Source organism: Megalobrama amblycephala, linkage group LG8 (genome assembly GCF_018812025.1).
Source record: "Megalobrama amblycephala isolate DHTTF-2021 linkage group LG8, ASM1881202v1, whole genome shotgun sequence".
Lineage (NCBI taxonomy): Eukaryota > Metazoa > Chordata > Actinopteri > Cypriniformes > Xenocyprididae > Megalobrama > Megalobrama amblycephala.
Genome location: NC_063051.1, coordinates 19,914,272 through 19,929,799, shown reverse-complemented (window position 1 = coordinate 19,929,799; position 15,528 = coordinate 19,914,272). Strand labels below are relative to the sequence as shown.

Sequence of the window (15,528 nt, the reverse complement as noted above, 5' to 3'; positions counted from 1 at the left end):
TTTAATAGTGTCAGCCCAACTAATTTGCAATGTTTTGGACCAACTCATTTACTTAAAGGTCCCGTTCTTCGTGATCCCATGTTTCAAACTTTAGTTAGTGTGTAATGTTGTTGTTAGAGTATAAATAAAATCTGTAAAATTTTAAAGCTCAAAGTTCAATGCCAAGCGAGATATTTTATTTAACAGAAGTCGCCTACATCGAACGGCCAGTTTGGACTACATCCCTCTACTTCCTTCTTTAATGACGTCACTAAAACAGTTTTTTGACTAACCTCCGCCCACAGGAATACACAAGAGTTGCGTTTGTAGAGTGTGTTTGTCGCCATGTCGTCGAAATGCTGTTATTTTCATCCCGCAGTCCAATCACCGGGTCTGATTCCGGCTCAAATTGATAGGGTAAAATTAAAGACATGTTTACAATAACACTGAGCGCGTGCATCTCCACTTTATGGTAAGAGGCGTGACCTTTACGGGCACGGTGCGCTCAGAGCTGTCGAATCACAACACAGGAACCGCTGGCACAATCAGAACTCGTTACGTATTTCTGAAGGAGGGACTTCATAGAACAAGGAAGTCATCAGCCCGTTTTTATGACAGTGGAAACAGCGGTATACAGATAAGTAAATTATGTGAAAAATAATTTTTTACACGCGAAACATGAACACATGTTATATTGCACACTATAAACACAATCAAAGCTTCAAAAAAACACGAAAAACGGGACCTTTAAGTTGATCCAATCTATGCAATTTAAGTTAGCCTAACAAAAGTGCTTAATGCTGAAAGAAAGCCATTTAATCACGCAGAAATCCTTTCCATGATTTAATTTCATTAATTCAAAGAATAGCTTTTGAGTGTTAATAAATTAAAATCTTTTTACCATATAGATGTAACTGAACACCTACACAGGTGTAAAGGCCTGTTAACACCAAGGATGATAACTGTAATGATAAATATATACTTCTAAAAATTGTGCTAAATATAAAAGAGTCCACATCACCACAACTATAACGATAACGGCACAGAGAAACAATATCATTGCAATCACTTTCAGCACAATTTTTTTTTTCAGCTCAAATTCTGAAATGTTTAAAAATAAATGTTTTCTGTTTTAATATATTTCAAAATGTAATTTTGTCCTGTGAAGGCAAAGCTGAATTTTCCATTAGGTTAGGTAAGCCAATCTTCCATGTCACATAATTCTTCAGAAATCATTCTAATATGCTGATTTAGTACATATTAAATATTTATTATTAATATCAAGGCTGAAAACAGCTTAATATTTTTTTGTGGAAACCATGATACATTTTTTCAGGATGATTTTTACTGAATTCAAACTCCTGAACGGTAATGTTTATTGTAAATTTCACTTAAGCATTGTCTCCATTAATGCACCGCTGCAGATATTGACCTACTAAGGAAATATGAAAACAATGCACAACATAATATTCCTGTGGGAATGAAAGAGGGGTTAAATGACCCACTATTAAGGATGAGACTATCTTTCAGGGTTGCTCAAATATTGTGTAAATCAATGAGTACTCAAAAGGCAGACACTGAAAAGTAAGTTCCAATTATGAATTATGAATTCTTGTCATGTCAAATGTGATGGTGCAGTATATTAAGTATGCCTAGTTAAAAGCACTGGATTTGAAACATTGGTGGATTGGTGATAGTGGATTGATGACTCAAGAAATAATTTATTAATTAGTGGTTAGATAGAGGCTTAACATGGGAAAGTCCCAAACCATTCAGCTTATTTGCAGCTAATCCTTATTATCCTTGGTTTACTCAAATTATGACTTAAAGGGCTTTAAACAGCTTAGTGTGTCTGGGTTTTTTAAAAGTTAATTTGCAGTTACGACCATAAATAGGAGATGTCTATGATCTTCTTCATAATCAATATTCTACTTGTTCCACTTGCTGTGCCACCATAACATTATCTTGTAACATTAATAATCACATTCCAAATAGACATTACATTCAACATTAAGATTTGTTCATATACCGTACCCTATGTGTCAAACTTTCGGCATGCAGCTGCAATGTTCCAGTGTATGTCATATAAGGACTGGAGGGCATTTATAAACCTCAGATATTGTTTAAAATTGAAATATAGAATAACAAAAGGGCAACAGAATAAAAGAGAAAATAAAAACAGTGCAGCAAAGAGATACAAATCTCCCCACTTTTTATAAAACCTATGAGCATATGGGAAATGTTAGCCCAGGGCCTCCAAAAAAGACCTTTAAAAGAGCAGAAGCAAAGCGATCATGGGTGGTGCTGCAGGGCCTCTGAAACGAGCAAGGTGGAGGTGTGGTGAGCAGGGCGGGTGGTGATAAAAGATTTCATAGGAACAAAAAAGAACAGAAGATGGCGTGAAAAGCAAAGATATAAAAGATGCAGGAAAACAAACTAGGTAAGAGGATGAAATAGGAAGAGTGAGAGCTGGGGGCAATGCTGAGATTTAAACCCATTCTGTCTGAGGCTCCATCGGATAATGAGCTGACTAAGCAGAGAGAGAGAAAGAGAGAGCACTCGCTGTTGCAGATTGAAGAGTAAATGTATATTTGCTTGCATTAACATTTAGTTTATTTATTTATTTTTGTTTATCTCTTATTATCTCCATGTTTTTCTTCATTTGTCGCAGAAATCTACTGCATCCCTAATTTCGTTCTCCTTTGTCTGGTGTTTTTCTGATTCCTCAAGTTGCTCATATCAATTTCCCAGTCCCGTGTTCCCTTCTTACAGCACTGTTGGCCCCATGACCCCTTTTATATCCGGGCCCTTATCTCGCCACTTCCATCCTGCCCCAGCTGCCAGCCCCTTGACTCTTTAAGTCCCGTGCACTCTCACTTTCTCTGTACGTACATAAATCACTTAGAAAACTGTAAAATATCATAGAAACTCTATAGGAAGATATCAATCAATTCTACTGCGTTGAGACCAGTGTTAGAAATTAACCAAGGCTCGAGCTATTTTTTTGTTTTTTTATCAGTTATCTAAGTTTTAATATTATTTTAGATTCTATAATAGGCTATAGTATGTTTGAAGTCAGGAATTGACATAAATTTTCATGACAGAATTTTTTTGTGCTAATCAAGGACCAACAGAAGATAAGTAATATTTGTTATATAGCATATATTGATATTCTGCCAGTTCGCTGTCAAGTAGGATACTTTAAATCCAAGTCCTTTTTTCTGCCAAATTAAGAAGCTGAAACCTCGCTGTTTAAGATTAGGAGGCTCGCGCCAGGACCTGTCCCATTTCATCTCAGGTTAGATCATATGCATTATCACGAACCACAGTGACGGCTGTCAGCGCGTGCCCGTATACCTCGTGCGTCCTGTCTCGAGGCCAGAGCGTTTGGGACAGGAGGAGAAGGGAAAGTCAACTCCTGAGACATATGCGAGAAGATATTTGAATGAACAGCCTGGAGTATTTCAAATTCATGTCTAGCGCATTTATTAGATTGTTTGCTTATTGTTCATTTTTAGTTTGTTCGCATGGCATAGTCGCCTATAAAAAAATCACCATGTTGACGATCATTTCTAACAGTTGCTATACTGTGTGCTGTAAAACACAAAATAAACACAAAATAATATAGGATCTCTTAGTGTTTAAAAAAATGCTTTCAGAATTGATCTGTTATTTTCATTATTATTTTCTATCATTCTTTTCTTCACTCTTCATATTTTCTTGATGACAGTGGTTTTAACAACGTTCATCTTTAACATTACTTTTACAACTTTTTAACATTACACCTCTTAACCTCTTTTTCATTTTTCAATCATGATGCGTTCCCTTAATTGATTGATTGATATTTTTTTATAGGCTAAGCTTGTAAAATAATGAGAATTGAGAATAAATATTTCAAATATCAGTTTTACAAAACGAAAGATGTTACGAAAATGACTTTCTGTCTCTGTGCATTTGACTAGCCTAATTCTTTGCTATGACTGATTCTTGACGTGCATGTTTTTCTGGTGCCCCGTTTAACTGTAGGTTTTGTTTGGGAACAGCTCCCTCATATGGCCAAGAGCTGAATAACTTAGACAGAGAGGCTTTATTAGTTACAGTTTGTTTATTTGTTTGTTTGTCTTTTAACAAACGTCCAATTTTTCAATCCTTAAGTCACTTTTATCAAGTGATCAGCACTCTTTGTGGGCTACACTGCTTTCAATGCTTTTGGTGCAAAATGCATTCATTGACTACTTTCAAATTATATAAATTATTTTCTCAGACACATCCACCACCAAAATACTTAAATGTAAGTTTGCACATATTTACACACACTTTTAAAAACTGTTAAAATTAAATTCATAATACAACATTGAATTAGACAGCCATTTACATTTCTACAGTTATTCAATATTGAAATATATTAAATCATAAAATGAAATACTATAAAATAATAATAATAATAATAATAATAATAATAATAATATTTAGATGTAGCAGGTGTTAGTCTTTCAATTTCATTACCATCTATAAAAAGGGGACAACTTAGGAATAATTTTGTACTGGAATGTAAACATGGACCATATAACTGTGCAGTGAATTATAGTATTTAACAGTAGGGAGCTGTTTTTCTTGTTTTGTACAGAAATGTAACAAATGAAACCATTGTATTATGCTGTTGTTAGTGCCTTTTAGATCGTTGATTTATGAGTTGGGTGACAAACTATGCAAGTGTTTTGGAAGAATGAGTCCATTTGAGACATGAAATGTTTTGGTAGCTTTAGTGCATGTGAATGTTGAATGTGAAATTAACTGCTGTGCCAAATTGAAAGTTGTTAAAGGGATAGTTCACCCAAAATTGAAAATTGTTGTTCCAAACCTGTATAAATTTATTTGTTTGCTGCACACAAAGGAATATTTGGAAGAATGTTTGCAAGCAGATATTGCCCCCCATAATTCTTCCAAATATCTTCCTTTGTGTTCAGCAGACCAAAGAAATTTACACAGGTTTGGAACAACTTGAGGGTGAGTAAATGATAACAGAATTTTCATTTTTGTGTGAACTATCCCTTTAAGGAGAACTGTGTGAGAAAAAAAGACAAGTATTGAGAAATGGAAAAAAAAAAATGTAATAAGTGCTGCTAAAGCCTAATGAGAATGTGTCCAATCAAATCACATTTCCTAAAATTTTAATAGCAGGAATCTAAAGGTACACTACACTACATGTACCTTTTGGCCCTGTAGTGATTAAAAAGCAAAACTCCATCCATTTTGCAGAAGAACATTGTTTTTCATTGGCTTCAAGGGGACCTATTATGCCCCCTTTTACAAGATGTAAAACAAGTCTCTGATGTCCCCAGAGTGTGTATCTGAAGTTTTAGCTCAAAATACCCCACAGATAATTTTTTATAGCATGTTAAAATAGCCACTTTTTGGAGGTGAGCAAAAACGCTCCGTTTTAGTGTGTGCCCTTTAAATGCAAATGAGCTGCTGCGCTCTACCTAAGAGGCGGAGCTTCAAGAGCTCATTCTCCAGTGTCAGTCAGTCAGGACCTATGGTCAGGACACATTATAATATCAGAAACCGCGAATATATGCTGCATGGAGATAGAACAGGTATAGTTTAATTTAATTACGGTTATACTTATATTGTCCTCTTGTTTGTATCCACTATATTAGTACAAGCCTGTTTACTGATGAGTTTTAAAACATTTATTGTACTTCACAGAAAAATGAAGCATCAGTTTTCACTCTATAAAATCACTGTAAGAGCTTAATAAAACACAGTTCAAGTGTGCATTAAAATATTATCCATAAACTCTCTCTCTCTCTTGCATTATCACCAACATACATAGCGAAGTACACAGAAACACTGGTTACAACTAACATTAAACAAATATATAAAGACCTTATGCCTTTTCAGGTGGTGCTTAATAAACTGGTAAACTTTATATCCGTAAATCAACTCCATTGAACTGTAATAAAGTGCTCTCACCTTAATTACTGCCGTATCCAGTACCACTCTGGAGACTGTATTTTTTGTATTGTCCCTTTGTATTGACATTCGTTCACAAAGCAGTCCGGTGTGAAATGATTCACACAGACATAAACAAATTTCGGCAGAGTTGAGGGAGCATTTTCTTCGAAAACAAAATTAATCCACCTCGTCTTCAGCGGCTCCGATTTAGGGAGTAAATGGAGAGAGCTATGTGGATTAATCCATCCAGCTACAGAACACCTTAAACGCTTGGGAGATATTCTCGTCAGTGCAGCAATGGCAGACTGTGTACAACTCGCAGGACGGTTCTATGTTAAAACGGCAGTGTCTGTCAACATTCGTGGGCGGGGCCTGTGGCTAATTTGACGTCACATTGCCAGGAACCTGCAAACGGCCTGTTCTGAGACACTGCTTATGATTTATGGGGATTAAAAAAAAGGAGTGGTTGGATTTTTATCATTAACACACATTTATGTCCAAACACCATGCAAAAGTGAATTTTGCAATAGGTCCATTTAAGCTGCCAATGAAGCCTACATTTAGCATAAACTAAAATTATAATTTTTATCAAAATATCTGCCGTTAGATTTTTTTTTCCAGAGAATTTCACACCTACTGTACCCATCTGATTATCCTGTTGCTAAAACCTTTCTTCCTTCTAGTCATCCTAATCTCTCAGAGCCCTGACACACACACACACACACACACACACACACACACACACCTTATCACCCTATCTGTCTCTTCTGTTCTTTCTCATCCATGGTATGACAGATAGCCAGATGACCTAGTGTCTAAATATTCCCATCATGAATAAATAAGAGAGACACACACACAATCTAAATGCATCCACACTATCAGGGCGAGGGAGACACTTGGTGTCTTTATTCTTTGACAGTCACATTCATGCACATTTTATGGGACTGCTATGTAAAAACCTGGGATATCCGCTGTGCACTGATATAGTGAGCATAGCTTTCTGTCTTTTTCCCACCCCAGAGTGAAGCGAGTTTTGCCAACACTAACCACAAAGGTCCAGGTAAAGCTCAGACTGTTATTGACATACTGTTGAATATTGTTGATTATTGCACATATATGGAGATGTTATCTAACTGCCATCCTGTATAACTTAATTTTCTTATTTTAATTCTACATTTTTGGAAACATTCAATTGTGCATATGCCCATGATATCATGCCATGCTTTATATATGTCTACCAATTCATGCGTGTGTTTACATCCGTGCTCAGGAGACAGTTTTTGTGTGTGTGTGTGTGTGTGTGTGTGTGTGTGTGTGTGTGTGTGTGTGTGTGTGTGTGTGTGTGTGTGTGTGTGTGTGTGTGTGTGGACTGATTTTTTTGTTTGTTTGTATGTTTATTTGTTATTTATTTATTCTTGAGACTGGACAGCATGACCTCTAAATTATGAAGCAGGCCCCATTCTTTCTCTCAGTGAAAAATAACATCTGTCCTGCAAATGGAGAGCTTAGTGTGTCTGTATAATTTATGGTAAAAGCCTCCAGAGTATGACATAAAATATATATTGAGAAGTCCTCCGTAACAAATAAAAATAAAGCAAGAGATTGGGGCATGAAAGAAATGAAAAAAGCTAGAGCATGTAGTGAACAGCAGGCAAACAGAATGGCAACACCTTTTCACACCACGTGTGGAAAAGTTTCACAAATGCCTTTTGCCTTCATTTAAGATAAATACCTTAAAGGGTTAGTTCACCCAAAAATTAAAATTCTGTCATTTATTACTCACCCTCATGCCGTTCCACACCCGTAAGGCCTTTGTTAATCTTCGGAATGCAAATTAAGATATTTTTGTTGAAATCCGATGGCTCCGTGAGGCCTGCATAGCCAGCAATGACATTTCCTCTCTCAAGATCCATAAAGGTACTAAAATCAGTTCATGTGAGTATAGTGGTTCAATATTAATATTATAAAGCGACGAGAATATTTATGGTGCGCCAAGGAAAAAACCTAAATAACGACATATAGTGATGGCCGATTTAAAAACACTGAAATCAGCGTGTCGAATCAGCGGTTCGGAGCACCAAAGTCACGTGATTTCAGCAGATCCGACACGCGATCCGAATCATGATTTGATACACTGATTCATAATGCTCTGAAGCTTCATGAAGCAGTGTTTTGAAATTCTCGTTGCTTTATAATATTAATATTGAACCACTGTACTCACATGAACTGATTTAAATATGTTTTTAGTACATTAATGGATTTTGAGAGAGGAAATGTCATTGCTGGCTATGAAGGCCTCACTGAGTCATCGGATTTCAACTAAAATATCTTAAAGGTCCCGTTCTTCGTGATCCCATGTTTCAAACTTTAGTTAGTGTGTAATGTTGTTGTTAGAGTATAAATAAAATCTGTAAAATTTTAAAGCTCAAAGTTCAGTGCCAAGCGAGATATTTTATTTAACAGAAGTCGCCTACATCGAACGGCCAGTTTGGACTACATCCCTCTACTTCCTTCTTTAATGACGTCACTAAAACAGTTTTTTGACTAACCTCCGCCCACAGGAATACACAAGAGTTGCGTTTGTAGAGTGTGTTTGTCGCCATGTCGTCGAAACGCTGTTATTTTCATCCCGCAGTCCAATCACCGGGTCTGATTCCGGCTCAAATTGATAGGGTAAAATTAAAGACATGTTTACAATAACACTGAGCGCGTGCATCTCCACGTTATGGTAAGAGGCGTGACCTTTCCGGGCAAGATGCGCTAAACTGCTGTCGAATCACAAAACAGGAACCGCTGGCACAATCAGAACTCGTTACGTATTTCTGAAGGAGGGACTTCATAGAACAAGGAAGTCATCAGCCCGTTTTTATGACAGTGGAAACAGCGATATACAGATAAGTAAATTATGTGAAAAATACTGTGTTTTTTTACACGCGAAACATGAACACATGTTATATTGCACACTATAAACACAATCAAAGCTTCAAAAAACCACGAAAAACAGGACTTTTAATTTGTGTTCCGAAGATTAACAAAGGTTTTACGGGTGTGGAACGGCATGAGGGTGAGTAATTAATGACAGAATTTTCATTTTTGGGTGAACTAACCCTTTAATGAGTGTTTTTTTTTTTTTTCAACAATGTATACATACTTACCTATTAAGCCAGTATAGTTCAGTATTACAAAATCATATGGACTATGTGTTCAGCACAATGCCAAGGTTAATCTGTAATTGGTTTGAAATATAAATTATGCAAATAACTCTCACACCAAAGAGGGGCCATTCTGCAAATCCCTCCTGCTCAGGAAGCGTTAAGGTTCTCTCTGAAGGCTGTGACACACCAAGTCGACATCAACCCGACTGTGTTGGCTGCTTCTGGGCCAAAAAAGCTGCTCCTGAACACACCGAAAGGACTACAGGCGACTGCCAACACGCATGTCCATTCTGCGTCTGCGTGTAAGGAAATAACTGTCTGTATCAGCAGGTATCAGTATATTCGTAATTCAAAAAGGGAAACCAAAACTAGAACTGATACAAAAAGTAAACAAACCAACGCTTGCTTCATCATCAACCATGCTGATCACTTTCTTCATTCCAGGCAGCTCATGTTGTTATGAAAATATTTGCGTATTGGAATGCTCAGATAAGATGACGTAAAATTAGAACAGCCTTCTGTCTGTACTGTCTTGACTTCTTTGTTCACTTTCATCACATTTGATTATTCTTGTGCCCTGACTCGTTCGCTAAACCGAACAGATAATCAGAGCGATCTCTCTCACCGACGGCCCCGATGCCGATTCAACATGCTGACGTGATCCCGACTAGAGCTGATGTGTAGAACACCCAGCAAAAACTAGCACGACAGATGCTCACCGACAACCAGCATTCTGCAATAAAGGAATTTCAGGGAGTTCAGCAACAACGTCCAAGCTTATGCCCCCCATTTTCAGGACTTTCTGCACCAACTTCAGGACCTTCTCTTCAGAGACCATCTATCTACGTATTACAGATTATCCAGATCTTCAGCACAGACTTCAGAACATTCACCTTCAAGAATCTTCCCTCTTCAATGTACTGAATACAAGGACCTCCTCAGTGTCCGCACTTCCTGTTCTAGGCTGTTTAAATGGAATCCAATTTCTGTCTTCCCACTGCAAAATGGCCCAGCAAGCACAACCAGTGGAAGACGTGGCAGTCACGGACTCATCACGTGTCCAAACAGAACATAAATATCACTTTACCATACCTCTTTCCGGAGACCTTGGCGTTATAGACCATTTCAACAGCTATTCGTCAGTTTGTGGATGTGACGTCTTTGGACGTTTGTCAAGAGCATTCAAAACATCGGCAAGAGGTGCTTGATGCAATGTGATTGAGATAATTTATTTAATCTTGCTATTAAAAATGTCAGAATTAAAATTAGGTCCATGTTACTTGGTGGTTGGATGCTCCCTCAGGCCCAGAACTAACTTACATTCGGAAATTAAAGCGTTTAGATTTCCAAAAAACTATATGGGATGCCTAGATTGCAGCAGTGGTGCGAGAAGGCTAGATACCATCTAGCAACTCTAGAGCTGTGTCCCAATTTAGAGGTTGCATCCTTCGAAGGACTCTTACTTCAGAGGCTGCACCTTCAGACTAAGCGTTGTTAAATGGGACAGTCTAGTCTATGGAAGACTATTCTTGTCGGCTGATGAGTGGCAGTAATGTTTGGCAGTAAATTAGGACGCATTTGATGAGATGCAGCCTCTGAATTGGGATGCACCTTTGGATATGCAGCACACATTTTGATTCTGGTAAGTGAATGATATTTTTTCCTTTAAATACCACCTGTAGACAATTAATCAGGGTCCCTGATCACCTGCGGGAACATGCCATAAGAGGAGATATAAACTGCAATGTCCATGTCTACAGGGAGACAGGATGGGCAGCTGATTGTCCTTGTATATATCTGATTGTCCTTGCAGCCCCAAACCACATGTAACCATGTGTCCCCCCAGATGTGTTCAAGAATGTGAGGATGAGATGCACTTTAGTACTTGCACCTGGTGGCCACACTAGATACTACTTTTGATGCTACTAGATGCTACTTTTGATAATGACACCACCTTTGTTCAGGGACTCATTATACCATTTCTGTTTGTCAAATATCTGTGAAACGTTTTCAGAATGTTGAATTTCTTTACATTCATATACAAATATGTATACATTAAGAAATATTCTGGAAATAAAAGCAGTTGAAAGTGAGAGGACTTCTTTTAATCAATCTTATGCACTGTACTTCCTTATCCATTCATAGCATTCATTTAGTAGTTGTTGGTTACTCTTGACTATCTATTTGTTAATAAAATCCCTTTTATTACAGTTGTATCTTTCTTGTGTTGATAATACAGTAAGAGGCTCTACAAGTTAATGATATATCGCAAATCTTTCAGATTGGTCAGAGGACATAATCCAATTTATATAATTCTTATTTTTTTTCAACAATCGTTGATTGTACTTTACTGTCAAGGTGAAACTCCTTGCTGGTGCCCCGTAATTTAGGAAGGAAAATTCTGGCACTCTCACACTCTCCTTAAGTAATGAGTAACCAAAATGCACAATAATTTGGTGCCACATGTGAGACCCACTAAATTCTGGTGCCTGAGAAACTGCTAAATGAATGGTGCCCATGTACAAATATTACAAGCAGCTTGATATAGAGAACTCCATGTTCCTCAGGACAGATGTGTTAACGAGAGTTTATCCAATATAGGTGAAAGTTGTGGTTTTTCTTGCATACAGCATTTACTTAAAGTTTTAATTTTTAAAAAAGAAAAATAAATGTAAAATGATCATTCACATGGTTAGGCATTTGTTTCCAAAGTCGTCAAACCGATACATAAAATACACAATTTCGATAACATTTATGTATTGTATTTTAAAAATAAAAAGTAAGCACCAGTCTATTCCATCTATGGTATCTTTTATAAGTATTTATTAATATTATTCCATTACCACATCTTTTTTCATTATTCTTCACTGTTATATCCCAAAAGCAGGAACAACAAAGTTCCGTTTATGTAAAAAGGCTTTGAAAAATGATATATCATCACTCTAACTGTTCACAACTTATAGTAATTGTCTTGACTGAAAGACTCAAACATCTTTGGAGATCACACCTGATCTAAAAGAATACAAGTAAAATGAACCCTGACAAGAGCAGCTTAGCAACAAAAATACAAACATTATACAACAAACATGTTCTATGATATAAGTGACATTTGAATAAACAGCTTACATACCCCTATTATTACAATTCAAAACAACTGTTTTTCTTTTAATACATTTTAAATGTCATTTATTCCTGTGATGGTAAAACTCAATTTTCAGTATCATTACTCCAGCCTTCAGTGTCACATGATCCGTCAGAAATCATTCTAATATGCTGATTTGGTGCTCAAGAAACATTTCTGTTGTAGTTCTGCTGGATTCTTTGATAAACATAAAGTTAGAAATAAAATGTTTTTAAAATAGAAATATTATAAACATTATAATTATCTTTTCTGTCCCTTTTAATCAATTTGATGCATTCTTGCTGAATAATATATATATGTAGTATATCATGTAGTGCACTTCAGCCTTGAGTAACAAAAGATTGCAGAAATGGATAGCAAGTTAAAATCCAACTATATGGAGCCATGTGTTTATCTGATATTTGGAGCATTTAAGTTATCCTACATCAACAAAACTATAGAAATAAGGCTCAGAAGTTGGAGACTGAAGTTGATCTCACTCAACCAAGAGACACCCTTGTTGCAGAAGCTCCCTTCACAGCAGGTCACATTTCCAAAGTATGAAGGCTGACAAAAAGTTCTTGAGATACAGCCTTTCAAGGTATTGTTTCCAAACCCATAATCATAAGGCAACAAAGAAGCTGAGACACACCATAAAAAATAAAATAAAACAAGTGATTAGGATCCAGATAAATATTTTGACATTTTCAGATATTATAAATGCTGTAGTTTCCCAATAACACTTTTAATTTATTATGGACATTACTGATACAGATTCGTCTCACCTGTGTCGTTAAGACAGCGGTCCTGATCACCCACACAGACCATATCAGAATCACACTGTTCATCATAAAAGTTGCGGCATGATTTACACTTCAGTCCATTTGGGGTTTTGTTTGGTGCTAAAAATCAGAGTTGTACAAAAGGGTTAATAGTTTTTAAATAGTATTTACAGACACAGAAAGTCCTTTAAAATGTATCTTGTTAATGATCAGCAAATATACCATTAAGCAAATCAGATATACATGTCCAAATACGTTTCTTTTCTTATTTTAATAATAAATGTTTTGGTCAAACATTGTATTAAATGTATTAAAACATTATCTTACCATCAAAATTATTCCTGTTACATCCATCAGTGTTGCAGCAGGAGATGGTTGAAGTTACACTTGTCTGCCCAACACCAACAGAAGCAATGAATGTTGTGCCATTTGCATTCAGCAATGCACAAACAGCATCCAATATGCAAAACCTCTCTACTACTGTAAAAGTAATACCTAATCCAGAGAAACAACACAAATGTAAGAGGACTGTATATTCCAATACATTCTTTTAAAAAAGAAAAAAATTGTGTATTTTTTATTTTTATTTTATTTTTTATTTATTTATTTATTGCTGTTGTTGTTTTGTGTAATCAAATGCATTTAAAAAAAAATGTTAGAGTATTAAATAAAGAAAGAAAATTAGACATGTCCATAACTAACCTGAAAATTTTCCATCAGTCCTCATGGTGGCACAATACTGATTTGAGCGACAGGTTGTTAAAAATGGCTTCTCACAGAATGAAGAGTCACACAAAAAGCACTGCAGCATGTGAACTGTTATTCAAAAACAATAATAAAAACATAAAAACAATTCATAAAAACAATAAATTAGTGTGACATTTAAAGAAGAAATGGTGTAATATTCAATACTCATTAAAACAAAACTTTTAATTATATTCAGTAAAGCGAATGTATACCTGAGTGGAGGAATGAAGAGGTGAGAAGGAGTCCTAAGAAAAACTTCATGTTGAAAGGCCTGTGTTGTGAAGTAAATGTCTTGTTGTCTGAACATATGCAGTAACTCCATTTCTTATAAAGGGGAGTTGGTTGGTGGTGGTGGTAGGGAAGGGGGTGTTTTTAATATGCAGTGTTTTGATGAAAAGAGAAGGTTGATATTGTTTGCCAGGGGAAGTCATTTTTGTTCATATCGTAAGTATTTAGTTTCATCATTTCATAAAGGTATCATATACCAAAATCATTGTTCATTTATATTGTATATTTATTACAGTTTGTCCCGTAGCTTGATAATGACCTTAAGAACAATGCTTTGTTTTTCTTACAATTTTATATCTTGCACAAGAACCTGTTGCATCAGCTTCAATGCGCATTACATACTGCCCTTGTGTGCTACAGTACTGCTCAAGCATCCCTACAGTCACTATAGTATACTACATTCACATACAACACTACATATGTGTTCATAACTTTGAACTACTGCATGGGGTTTTCATTAATCATTGGATTAACAGTTTAATATGTGTGTCATCAAATTATCAAAATGTGTGAAAGATGACAGCAACAAAAAAACAAAAGATATATTAAAAAAAAACAGAGAAAATGATATTATATTAACATAATCATCCTGTGAATTTAGTATGAGTGTGATGAAGTGATATGAAATTGATAGTCTGTCAGCTCATTGTTTACTTTATTCCCTACCTCTCAATTCGATTCTAAACTTCCTCTGCTTTGAAAATCCTTGTAATCTATGGACAACCTTTGAAAAATTATTACTACTATATCCAAATCAACATTTGGATATAGACAGACATATAGAGAGACAACAGACAGACATATAAAGAGTCTTGCAAAAGAAAGGATAATTTTTATACATTCCTTACACAATAAAAATGTAAATACATTTAAATATGAGGAACAAAATTACAATGGGTCTGAATGTTTTGTGATGTTTGGTATTTCACCAAAGACAGGGCACAATAGACTTGATATTCTGATACAACGATCTGTTTTCATGCAGTATGAAAAAAAGGGAAACAGCTACAGTAAATAATTATTTTGTCATTGAGATAAACATTTTTGATACTGCAATATGTTTGTATACTGTATAGACAACATCGCCACATCATCATTGATTATCATATTTAAACCACTTTTTCAAATCACATAAATTTTTTGGTCACACTTTAGATCACTTTAGGGTCCAATTCTCACTATCAACTAACTATTAACTGCGACATTTGCCTCAATAAACTCCTAATTACTGCTTATTATTAGTGAGGTATAGTTGTTAAATTTAGGTATTGGGTAGTAATTGGGTAGGATTAAGGGATGTACAATATGGTCATGCAGAATAAGGCATTATTATGTACTTTATAAGGACTAATAAACAGCCAATATCTAGTAATATGCATGCTAATAAGCAACTAGTTAATTGTGAGACCCTAAACTAAAGTGTTTTTTTTTTCTTTTTTGATGAAGTAAATGTAAATAAGGGTTTAAGTGTTTTAGACTCTGCAATTAAAAACTCAAA

General features: G+C 35.7%; 1 protein-coding gene across 1 annotated transcript; it reads right to left on the bottom strand.

The window, feature by feature from the left end:
* Nucleotides 1-12,349: 12,349 nt before the first annotated feature.
* On the bottom strand, nt 12,350-15,290 carry LOC125273279 (phospholipase A2 inhibitor and Ly6/PLAUR domain-containing protein-like). The gene is made up of 4 exons (XM_048198480.1): nt 13,698-15,290; nt 13,323-13,490; nt 12,999-13,115; nt 12,350-12,854 (listed from the first exon to the last, which is right to left on the bottom strand). Exons 1-4 carry the CDS (start codon nt 13,804-13,806, stop codon nt 12,655-12,657), a joined length of 594 nt encoding a protein of 197 aa, XP_048054437.1. The 5' UTR covers nt 13,807-15,290; the 3' UTR covers nt 12,350-12,654.
* Between the last annotated feature and the right edge of the window lie 238 nt (nt 15,291-15,528).

What these genes read in the sequence shown, in the direction of transcription:
- LOC125273279 (XM_048198480.1), bottom strand. Translation starts at nt 13,806, where the DNA reads ATGCTGCAGTGCTTTTTGTGTGACTCTTCATTCTGTGAGAAGCCATTT. An exon ending in TAACAGGAATAATTTTGATG is followed by an intron (nt 13,116 to 13,322) that starts GTAAGATAATGT and finishes TCTGATTTTTAG; the next exon opens with CACCAAACAAAACCCCAAAT. An exon ending in CCGCTGTCTTAACGACACAG is followed by an intron (nt 12,855 to 12,998) that starts GTGAGACGAATC and finishes GGTGTGTCTCAG; the next exon opens with CTTCTTTGTTGCCTTATGAT.